Source organism: Aythya marila, assembly GCF_965140915.1.
Source record: "Aythya marila genome assembly, contig: HAP1_HAP1_SCAFFOLD_1160, whole genome shotgun sequence".
Classification (NCBI taxonomy): Eukaryota; Metazoa; Chordata; class Aves; order Anseriformes; family Anatidae; genus Aythya; species Aythya marila.
In genome coordinates, this window is record NW_028136589.1 from 1 (window position 1) to 12328 (window position 12328).

A 12328-nucleotide genomic window follows, 5' to 3' on the forward strand; every position below is an offset into this window, starting at 1 on the left:
GCCCCGTCCCTGCCCTCTCCCTAAGGAAGCAAAGAGTCCCCGGGCTGCCTTCATGGGGGGGGCGGGGGGGGAGGGAGAGGGGAGGTTCTGCTGAGAAAAAAATGAAAGATTTCCCCCTTAACGGGCGCCTTGCGAGTTATTTCTGTTATAAGTCGCCCCCTTAATTAATTTTCAGAGAGCATTGCATTAATAATAGAAAGGAATTTCTTGAGTAAGCCAACAGCAAGCAAAACAGCGCTGGGCGGCCGGGGAGTCTCAGCTCCGCCAACGGCGCGCACCTCACCCCCACCAGGGTCCCTTTTTATATCTTGGTGATTTCAGGATTACGCAGCACATCCTGGTGTATTCTGCGACTGTGCACACTGTTGCTAGGGGGTCGTCTCTGTCCCTCTGGTGGTCGTGAAGATGAAGGCCGTAGTCTTCCTCGGCGTTGTGGTTCAACTTCTCTTTTTTTATTTGGTCATGTTGGCCCAGCGTGAGACAGGAATGCAGGATGCTGATACACTTTGATAAGTTTAGCAGCTTATCAGGAGATGGTTACACGAGCTTTGCAGCAGGGTCTTTGAACAAAAGAGGCAACTGAGATGCAGAAGGAGAGAAGGGGAGGGGGTTCTCTTTTTTGTTACATTAAGCAAAAGGATTTTCATAGTGTCTAGCCAAGCATTATACACCTTACTTCAGCAGGGAGCTTTCGCAACTCCTGCTCCTCCAACGGAACTCCTCGTTTTTATAATACAAAAGACAAGGAACAAACGTTTATGGTGTATTACAGTCAGGGCCCTAAAAAGAGGGGTTTGGGGCCTGAAGAGAAAGGTATGGGGCCCAAAAGAGAAGGGTTTGGTCCTGAATGAGAATGGTTTGGGCCTAAAGAGAAGGGTTCGGGCCCTAAAGAGAGGGGTTTGGGGCCTAAAGAGAGGGTCAGGGCCCTAAAGAGAGCGGTTTGGGCCCTAAAAGGAGGGGTTTGGGCTTGAAAGAGAAGAAGGGTTTGGGCCAGTAAGCGAGGGGTTTGGGCCCTGAAGAATAGTTTGTTTTGCTGTTTTTTTGGTTTTTTTTGTTTTTTTTTTTTGCCCTGAAGAGAAGGGCTTGGGCCCTAAAAAGAGGGCTTTGGGCCTGAAAGTGAGGGGTTTGGCCCCTGAAGTGAAGGGTTCGGGTCCTGAAGAGAAGAGTTTGGGGCCTAAAAAGAAGGGTTGGGGCCCTAAGGAGAAGGGTTTGGAGCATAAGGGGAAGAAGGGCTTTGGGCCAAAAAAGAAGGGCTTGGGCCCTAAAGAGAGGGGTTTGGGCCCTAAAGAGAGAGATTTGGGCCCTAAAGAGAAGGGTTTGAACCCTTCAGAAAAAAAAAAAAAAAATCTGAAGAATTATTATTTATTTTTTTTTCCCTGAAGAGAAGGGTTTTGACACTGAAGGGAAGGGTTCGGGCTCTAAAGAGAAGGATTTGGGCCCTAAAGGGAAGGGTTTGGGCCCTAAATAGGAGGCAGGAGGCTCTAAAAGTGATGGTGGAAGCCCTCTGAAGGAAGTTTTGGACCCCAAAATGAGGTACAGGATGCTGGAAATAACACTGATCAAAAAAAAATGAGTCTTTGGGCCATGAAGAGCTGGATCTGGATCCTAACTTGAGGTTTTGGATAGTAAAACAGACGCTTTGATCTTAAAACCAGTGAACTGGGCTCTCAAAAGCAGTTTGGGTCTAAAGAGAGGGTTTTGGGGCCTGAAAGAGAAGGGTTTGATCCGTAAAGAGAGGGGTTTGGGGCCTAAAGAGAGGGCTTTGGGCCCTAAAGAGAGGGGTTTGGGCCCTAAATAGGAGGCAGGAGGCTCTAAAAGCGAGGGTGGAAGCCCTCTGAAGGAAGTTTTGGACCCCAAAATGAGGTACAGGATGCTGGAAATAACACCGATCTAAAGAATTACCCCTCTCAAAAAAAACAAAGTTCTGTCGGTCGCACCAGTCCTGAAACCGTATCCCCCAAATCGATCACGCAATCCCCAAATCCCAACCCCGATTCCCAAATCCAATCCCCAAATCCCCACGCCGGTCCCCCAAAATCCCCCAATTCCAACACCAATCCCCTAATCCCCACACCAAACCCCCAGTCCCAACACCAATCCCCAAATCCCAACCCCCAAAATCCCAATCCCCAAATCCCAATCCCCAAATCCCAATCCCCAAATCCCAACCCCCCAAATCCCAACCCCCAAAATCCCAACCCCCAAAATCCCAATCCCCAAATCCCAACCCCCAAATCCCAATCCCCAAATCCCAACCCCCCAAATCCCAACCCCCAAATCCCAACCCCCAAATCCCAATCCCCAAATCCCAACCCCCAAATCCCAATCCCCAAATCCCAACCCCCAAATCCCAATCCCCAAAATCCCAACCCCCAAATCCCAGCCCCCAAAATCCCAACCCCCAAATCCCAACCCCCAAATCCCAACCCCCAAAATCCCAACCCCCAAATCCCAGCCCCCAAATCCCAACCCCCAAAATCCCAACCCCCAAAATCCCAACCGTGACCCTGACACCCTCCCCCCACCCTATAGGGACGCGCGATCCCACCGCCACCCGGCCCTATAGGGTCATCCCGGTCCCTATAGCGGCCATACCACCCCTCCCTCACCCCATAGGCTCCGTGGGCCCCCCCTCACCCCTACAGGATCCATACAGAGGACCCTACAAACCCCCCCCCCCCCCCAAAAAAAAAACCCTACAGGGCCTGTCCTCCCTATAAAAGAGAAGCCGAGGCCCCCGGAGCAGGCGGCGGGTGACAAAAGGACGAGTTTGAGGTTGGGGAAAAGTTGTAAAAATTGTGTTTTAATAAAAAAAATGAGTTTTGAGCCCGGGGGGGCCCTATGTGGCGCTGAGGAGCTGGCGCTTGGGGGCGGTGGCGGTGTAGGGGTGCCAGCGCCACTCCACGTCGGCGGCGTCCCCTTGCTCCAGGGTCCCCAAACGGATCAGGTAGGCTGCGGGGACACGGGGACAGGTTGGGGACGCGATGGGGACATGGGGACACGATGGGGAGACACTGGGACGTGATGGGGGCACGTTGGGGAGACACTGGGACACATTGGGGACATGTTGGGGACGTTATGGGGACATAGGGACATGTTGGGAGACGTTGGGGACATGATGGGGAGACACTGGGACACGATGGGGGCACGTTGGGGAGACACTGGGACACATTGGGGACATGTTGGGGACATGGGGACATGATGGAAGACACTGGGGACATGTTGGGGAGACACTGGGACACATTGGGGACAAGTTGGGGACGTTATGGGGACATGGGGACATGTTGGGAGACATTGGGGACATGATGGGGAGACACTGGGACACATTGAGGACATTATGGGGACATGGGGACATGTTGGGGACGTTATGGGGACATGGGGACATGCTGGGAGACACTGGGACACGCTGGGGACACACTGGAGACATTATGGGGACAGCTAGGGGTGTGATGGGGACACGTTGGGGACACAACGAGGACATTTTGGGAACAAGAGAGGCGAGGTGGGGACAGGATGGGGACTTAGGGGTGGCAGGGGGGGGGACAAACGGGACACATGGAGGGTCTGGGGACACGTGAGGACACTTGGGGACACTTGGGGACATTTTGGGGACACTTGGGGACATTTGGGGGCCACTCACGGCGCAGCTGGAAGCGGGGTCCCACCTCCTCCAGCTCCACGTTCTTCCCCCGGCGCCGGTAGACGTGGTTCCTGCGGGACAAACGTCCCCAAAACGTCCCCAAAACGTCCCCAAATGTCCCCAAAATGTCCCCAAATGTCCCCAAAATGTCCCCAAATGTCCCCACCGGACGAGGATGACGTCCTCGTGGTTGGCGAAGGTGACCACGCGGCGGCTTTGGGGCCGGGGCACGGGGAAGAGGTGCTTCAGGATGCTGCCCACCTGGGGGGGGGGGGGGGACACTGGGACATGGGGGGGGCGTGGGGACACCGCGGGGGGGTGGCACTGCCCCCCTATCCCCACATCCCCCCCACACCCCCCCTATAAGCCCCCCAGAACCCCCACACCCCTCCATGTCCCCCCCAACCCCCCCCAATCCCCACAACCCCCCCCCACAACCCCCCTCTCCACCCCCCCATCCCCATGACCCCCACAACCCCCCCGAAGCCCCCCCACACCCCCCCACAAGCCCCCCAGGCCCCCCACACCCCTCCACGTCCCCTCCCCAGCCCCCCCAAACCCCCCTACACCCCCCCACACCCCATCAGACCCCCCAATCCCCCCACACCCCTCCATGTCCCCCCCCACGCCCCCCAACCCCCCCCCAAACCCCCCCAAATCCCCCCCACACCCCCCCAACCCCCCCCAAACCCCCCTACAACCCCCCCAAAAGCCCCCTAGCCCCCCCACACCGCTCCACGTCCCCTCCCCAGACCCCCGAACCCCCCCACATCCCCCCCACACCCCCCCCAATCCCCCCCACACCCCCCAAACCCCCCCCAAACCCCCCACAACCCCCCGACACCCCCCCAAACCCCCCCCCAACCCCCCCATTCCCCCCCCCACCCCCCCCAATCCCCCCTCACCCTCCTCCCCAGGGCGCTGTCCATGCGGTGCAGCAGGAGGTGGGGGGCCCCCAGGGGCGCCCCCCCCAGCGCCCCCCCCAGGTCGTGGCGCAGCACGGCCCCGCTCAGCGTGAAGTGCGCCGTGGGGCCGTGGGGGAGGTGGCTCAGCACCAGCCCGTCTGGGGGGGGGGCGGGGAAAGGGGAGGGGTCACGGAGGGGGCGGGGCCTCCGCCGGACACGCCCACACACGGCCACGCCCCCTCCGCGTGGACACGCCCCCCCCAAAGCCACGCCCCGCGGCCGTAAGCCCGCCCCCTCCTCCGTAACCTCCCCCCCAGAGCCTCCGTCCTGCCGGGCCTATAAGCCCCGCCCACCGTAAGCCCCGCCCACCGTAAGCCCCGCCCCATCATATTAGCCCCACCCCATTTGAATTAGCCCCGCCCCTTTAAATTAGCCCCGCCCCTTTAAACTGGCCCCGCCCCTTTAAACTGGCCCCGCCCCCTTTGAACTAGCCCCCGCCCGTCCCTCATTAGCTCCACCCCTGCCTTTAGCCACGCCCCCTCCCCATAAACTCCGCCCCCTCCCCAACAACCCCCTGCTGGAAGCCCCGCCCCTCCTGCTTTAGCCCCGCCCACCCCTCACCATTAGTCCCGCCCCCTTCTCCATTAGCCCCTCCCCTTTAGCCCCGCCCCATCCCATTAGCCCCACCCTTCCCTTTAGCCCCGCCCCCTTCCCCTTTAGCCCCGCCCCTTCTCCATTAGCTCCTCCCCTTTGGCCCCGCCCCATGCCATTAGCCCCTCCCTTTCCCCATTAGCCCCGCCCCCTCCCCCTTTAGCCCCTCCCCTTCCACTAACCCCACCCTTCCCCTTTAGCCTCGCCCCTTCTCCACTAGCCCCTCCATTTTAGCCCTGCCCCCTCCCATTAGCCACGCCCCTCCCCATTACTGCGCCCCCTCCCCTTTAGCCCCTCCCCTTCCCCTTTAGCCCCACCCCCTCCCCATTAGCTCCGCCCCATCCCCTTCCACTAACCCCACCCTTCCTTTTAGCCCCATCCCCTTCTCCATTAGCACCTCCCCTTTAGCTCCACCCCTTCCCCTTTAGCTCCTCCCCATTCCCCACTAGCCCCCCCCTTAGCCCCCCTTCCCCATTAGCCCCGCCCCTTCCCTTTAGCCGCCCCCTTCCCTTTAGCCCCCTCCCCCTCCCCATTAGCCCCCTCCCTTTCCCCATTACCCGCCCCCTCCCCCTTTAGCCCCTCCCCTTCCACTAACCCCACCCTTCCCCCTTAGCCCCGCCCCCTTCCCCTTTAGCCCTCCCCCTCATTATCCCTCCACTTCCCTTAGCCCCAACCCTTCCCCTTTAGCCCACCCCTCCCCTTTAGCCCCGCCCACTTCTCCATTAGCTCCTCCCCTTTAGCCCCGCCCCATCCCATTAGCCCCCTTCCCCATTAGCCCCCCCTCCCCCTTAGCCCCTCCCTTCCACTAACCCCACCCTTCACCTTTAGCCCCACCCCTTCTCCACTAGCCCCTCTTTTTAGCCCTGCCCCCTCCCATTAGCCACGCCCCTCCCCATTACCCCACCCCCTCCCCCTCTAGCCCCTCCCTTCCCTTTAGCCCCCACCCCCTCCCCATTAGCCCCTCCCCCTCCCCCTTTAGCCCTCCCCTTCCACTAACCCAACCCTTCCTCTTTAGCCCCACCCCTTCACATAGCCCCACCCCCTCCCCATTAGCCCCTCCCTTCCCCATTAGCCCCTCCCCTTCCCCATTAGCCCCTCCCCTTCCCCTTTAGCCCCTCCCCTTCCCCATTAGCCCCTCCCCTTCCCCATCAGCCCCGCTCCCCACCTGCACCCCCACCCGCTCCTCCCTCCCCCATCCTAGCCCCGCCCCCTCCCTCGGCCCCTCCCACCCCTGGCCCCGCCCCCTCACCGGGCCTCCCCCTGGTCTCGTGCACCACCAGCAGGTCGGTGACCCCGGCGGCCCGGCAGGCCCCCAGCAGCGCCCCCACCTCGGCACGGCCCCGGTTCAGCGCCGCGGCCCCGGGATGATCAGGCACAGCTCCTGGGGGCGGGGTCAAAGGGGGGGGGGGGGGGGGCGGGGTCAGGAGGGGACACGCCCACCCACCGGCCACGCCCACGCAGGCTCCGCCCGCCGCAAGTCCGTCCCCCCCCCCCCCCGTGGTATATCGGCGCCCTGTGGATAACGCAGCGTGGCTAAAGAGGGCGTGGCCACGAGACCACGCCCACAAACACGACCACGCCCACAAACACGACACGCCCACCGACACGCAATCGCAGGCTCCGCCCACCCCAATCCTCCCCCGTGGTATATTGGCGCCCCGTGGGATAACGCAGCGTGGCGCCAGTGGGCGTGGCTAAAGAGGGCGTGGCCACGAGACCACGCCCACAACTACTGCCACGCCCACAAACACGACCACGCCCACAGACACACAAACACAGGCTCCGCCCACCCCAAGTCCTCCCCCATGGTATATTGGCGCCCTGTGGGATAATGCAGCGTGGCGCCAGTGGGCGTGGCCCAAAGGGGCGTGGCCACGAGACCACGCCCACTGCTACTGCCACGCCCACAACTACAGCCACGCCCATGGAGGCTCCGCCCACCCCGAGTCCTCCCGCCGTGGGATATTCGCGCCCAATGGGATAACGCAGCATGGCCCCAGTGGGCGTGGCTAAAGAGGGCGTGGCCGAGACCACGCCCACATCTTCGCCCACGCCCACTCAGGCTCCGCCCACCCCCAAGCTCCACCCCCCAGCTTCCCATCAATGACTCCACGCCCGCAGCACAGCCAAGCACAAACCCTGGGGGCGGGGCCAAGCGAAGCCCCGCCCACACGAGGCCACGCCCCCCTCGTGGAAAGCCCCGCCCAGAAGCCCCAGCTTCTTGGCTCCGCCCCCTCCTTTTAAGCCCCGCCCCCACCTCCTCCTCCTCCAAGCTCCCACGCCAAGCGCCAAGGCCTGGAGGCCCCGCCCACTTTCCACAAGCCCCGCCCCCAACCGCGTGGCCCCGCCCCCTTTCTCCCGAGGCCCCGCCCACCTTGACGAAGATGCGGAGCCGGGCGCTGGGGTCACGTGACGTCGTCACCATCACCTTGGGGGCTCAAGCCCCGCCCACTGGTACTCATCGTCATGGCTACTGGTCACGCCTGGGGGCGGGGGCTTGGTCAGGCCCGCCCCCTCGGCATTTTGGGGAAATTCGGGCAAATTCCCGAGTTTGCGAGGAATCGGGGACAAATTCGCTCTCCCTATTTTTGGGGGGGATTCAGGCAAATTTGGGCCCCTTTTGGTAAAAATGACCAAAAACGTGGGCCGGTTTTGGGGGGAATTCAGCCAAATTCGGCCCCGTTTTAAAAAATGATGAGAAAAAAATGCAGCTCCATTTTTAATGAAATCAGGGAAATCCACTCCCAATTTTCATAGGAATCGGGCTGAATCTGCTCCATTTTGGGGCCGTTTTGGGTAAATCTGCCTCCCAATTTTCAGAGAAATCGGAGAAATTCTGCCCCAATTTTGAGAAAAGTTACAAAAAATATTCTCCCAATTTTGGGGGCGATTCAGGCAAATCCGCGCCCCGTTTTAACCGAAATAGAAAGAAATCTCCCCATTTTGGAACGAAATCGGGCCAATTTGCTCCCAATTTTGAGAGAAATTAGAGAAAATCTGCTCCCAATTTTCTAACAATTTAGGAAAAAATCTCCCAATTTTGGTGCAGTTTGGGCAAATCTGCGCCGCATTTTGAGAGGAAATAGAAGAAAATCTCCCCATTTTGGAAGAAAATCGGGCAAATTTTGTCACCATTTTGAGAGAAATTAGGGAAAATCCGCTCCCTATTTTGGGGCCAATTTGGGCAAATTTGGAGAAAACCGAACGGGACAAAAATCTCCTCGTTTTGGGGGCGATTCAGGGCAAATCCGCTTCCTGTTTGAAGAAAATTTGGGGCGAATGCTCCCCGTTTTGGGATCCATTCGGGCAAATCCCATTTTGGGGCAGATTCAGCCCGATTTTCACCGAAATTGGGACAAAATTCCTCTTATTTGGCAAAAAATCGGGACAAACCCCATTTTGGGACTAATTCAACCCCACATATGGGAATTTTCACAATAAAATGGGGCAAAATCTCTCTTTTTTTTTTTTAGGGTGTTTTTGGGCGCCCCCGCTCCGTATTTTGGGGTGAATTTGGGGAATTTGGGGTTGTTTTTTTGCTCACCGCCCACCCCCGGGGTGTCGAACTCCAGGTCCCGCTGTAGGGCCAGCGCCTCGCGCCGCAGCTCCGTGGGCAGCACCCGGTTCTCTATGGGTGGGGGCAGCAATAGGGTCAGGGGGCACCCCATAACCCACCCCATAGCCCCCCAACCCCATAGCCCACCCATAGCCCCCCAAAACCCCATAGGCCACCCCATATCCCCCAAAACCCCATAGCCCACCCCACAGCCCCCCCACACCCCATATCCCACCCCATAAGCCCCCCGACCCCATACCCCCCCCATACCGACCCCATAACCCCCCACCCCATATCCACCCCATAGGCCCCCCTCACCCCATAAACCCCCTACCCCATATCCCACCCTATAGCCCCCCACACCCACCCCATATCCCACCCTATAACCCCCCTACCCCATATCCCGACCCCATACCCCACCCTCCACCCCCACACCCCATACCGACCCCATAACCCCCACCCCCACCCCATATCCCCCCCATACCCCCCCCGACCCCATACCCACCCCATAGCCGACCCCACACTCCACCCTATAACCCCCCTGACCCAAAACCGACCCCATAACCCCCCCACCCCATAACCCGACCCCATAACCCCCCCATACCCACCCCACACCCCACCCCACAGCCCCCCCACCCCACACCCACCCTATAACCCCCCCCACAGGCTCCCCAACCCCATACCCATCCCACACCCCACCCCATAACCCCCCGACCCCATATCCCACCCCATACCCCCCTGACCCCACACCGACCCCATAACCACCCTGACCCCATAACCCCCTGACCCCATAACCCTGACCCCATAACCCCCTGACCCCATAACCCCCCCACCCCATAACCTCCCTGACCCCATAACCCCCCCACCCCATAACCTGACTCCCATACCCACCCCACAACCCCCTGACCCCATAAACCAACCCCATAACCCTGACCCCATAACCCCCCCGACCCCATAACCCCCCCACCCCATAACCCCCGACCCCATACCCACCCCATACTCACCCCAAACCCCCTGACCCCATAACCCACCCCATATCCCCCCCATAACTCCCCCCACCCCATACCCCCCGACCCCATACCCACCCCATAACCCCCCCTACCCCATATCCCACCCTATAACCCCCCATAACCCCCCCATAACCTCCCCCACCCCATACCCACCCCATACCCCCCCGACCCCATACCCACCCCATAACCCCCCCAACAGCCCCCCCCCACCCCACACCCACCCCATAACCCCCCCCACCCCATATCCCCCCACCCCATACCAACCCCATACCCACCCCATAACCTCCCTAACCTCCCCCCAACCCCATACCTACCCCATATCCACCCCATAACCCCCCTGACCCCATACCCACCCCACACCCCACCCCATAACCCCCCCACCCCGTATCCCACCCCATACCCAACCTATAGACCCCCTGACCCCATATCCCACCCCATACCCACCCCATAACCCCACCACAGCCCCCCCCACCCCATAACCCCCCTGACCCCATACCCACCCCATACCCACCCCATATCCCCCCCATACCCACCCCACAACCCCCCTGACCCCACACCGACCCCATAACCCCCCCGACCCCATAACCCACCCCATAACTGACCCCATAACCCCCTGACCCCATAACCCCCCGACCCCATAAGCCCCCTGACCCCATATCCCCCCCCACAACCCCCCTGACCCCACACCGACCCCATAACTGACCCCATAACCCACCCCATAACCCCCCGACCCCATAACCCCCCTGACCCCATATCCCCCCCATACCCCCCGACCCCATAACCCACCCCATAACCCCCCCGACCCCATATCCCACCCCATAACCCCCCACCCCATACCCACCCCATACTGACCCCATAACCCCCCTGACCCCATACCCACCCCATACCCACCCCATAACCCCCCCGACCCCATAACCCCCGACCCCATACCCACCCCATAACCCACCCCATAACCCCCCGACCCCATAACCTGACCCCATACTGACCCCATAACCCCCCTGACCCCATACCCACCCCATAACCCCCCTGACCCCATATCCCCCCCATAACCCCCATGACCCCATAACCCACCCCATAACCCCCGACCCCATAACCCCCCCCACCCCACACCGACCCCATAACCCCCGACCCCATAACCCCCCTGACCCCACACCGACCCCATAACCCGACCCCATAACCTCCCCCCGACCCCACACCGACCCCGTAACCCCCCTGACCCCATAACCCACCCCATAACCCCCCCGACCCCATAACCCGACCCCATAACCTCCCCCCGACCCCACACCGACCCCGTAACCCCCCTGACCCCATAACCCACCCCATAACCCCCCCGACCCCATAACCCCCCCCCACCTGCGAGCGCCCCCCCGATGCGCTGGGCCCTGTCCCGCAGCCCCCGGAGCCGCTGCTCCTGCGCCCGCCGCTGCAGGTACTCGCGGCGCTGCCGGGCCTGCCGCCGCAACTGGGGGAACTGGGCCTTACTGGGAGGCACTGGGAGGGGGTGGGGGGGAGGTGGGGGGGGTGGGAGGGGGGTGGGGGGGGTTTGGGGGAGGTTGGGGGGGGTTTGGGGGGGGATTAAGGGGGGAATGGGGGGGTGGGAGGGGGTCGGGGGGGTTTGGGGGGGAATGGGGGGGTACTGGGGGGAACTGGGGGGTTACTGGGAGGGACTGGGAGGGGGTGGGGGGGGCTGGGGGGGAGGTGGGGGGGGTGGGAGGGGGTGGGGGGGGATTGGGGGGGGTTTGGGGGGGAATGGGGGGGGTGGGAGGGGGTTGGGGGGGGGTTGGGGGGGAATGGGGGGGTACTGGGGGGAACTGGGGGGTTACTGGGAGGGACTGGGAGGGGGTGGGGGGGGCTGGGGGGGAGGTGGGGGGGGTGGGAGGGGGTGGGGGGGGATTTGGGGGGGTTTGGGGGGGGGTTGGGGGGAGTGGGAGGGGGTTGGGGGGGGGTTGGGGGGGAATGGGGGGGTACTGGGGGGAACTGGGGCTTACTGGGAGGCACTGGGGAGGGCTGGGGGGGGGCTGGGGGAGAGGTGGGGGGGGTGGGAGGGGGGTGGGGGGGGTTTGGGGGGGTTTGGGGGGGGATTAAGGGGGGATTGGGGGGATTAAGGGGGGAATGGGGGGGTACTGGGGGGAACTGGGGGGTTACTGGGAAGGACTGGGGCTTACTGGGACAAACTGGGAGGGGTGGGAGGGGGTTTGGGGGGGGAATGGGGGGGTTTGGGGGGGGAATGGGGGGGGAATGGGGGGGTACTGAGGGGTTACTGGGGGGAACTGGGGCTTACTGGGAGGAACTGGGAGGGATGGGGGGGGGCTGGGGGGGAGGTGGGGGGGGTGGGAGGGGATTTGGGGGGGTTTGGGGGGGGGTTGGGGGGAGTGGGAGGGGGTTGGGGGGGGGTTGGGGGGGAATGGGGGGGTACTGGGGGGAACTGGGGCTTACTGGGAGGAACTGGGAGGGGCGGGGGGGGGTGGGGGGGTACTGGGGGGGGTGGGAGGGGGGTGGGGGGGGGGCAGGGGGGGTTTGGGGGGGGAATGGGGGGGATTTGGGGGGGGAATGGGGGGATTGGGGG

The 12328-nt window shown here is 62.1% G+C and overlaps 1 protein-coding gene across 1 annotated transcript; it reads right to left on the reverse strand.

The window, feature by feature from the left end:
• Positions 1-2776: 2776 nt before the first annotated feature.
• IMP4 (IMP U3 small nucleolar ribonucleoprotein 4) lies at positions 2777-11253 on the reverse strand (the record flags this gene model as incomplete). The annotated part of the gene is given in 10 exon segments (XM_082786062.1): positions 2777-2952; positions 3641-3711; positions 3807-3901; positions 4546-4703; positions 6446-6544; positions 6547-6577; positions 7571-7632; positions 7635-7679; positions 8741-8824; positions 11116-11253. Coding segments are annotated over 10 exon segments (896 nt in total), but the record flags the coding sequence as incomplete, so codon positions are not given.
• Between the last annotated feature and the right edge of the window lie 1075 nt (positions 11254-12328).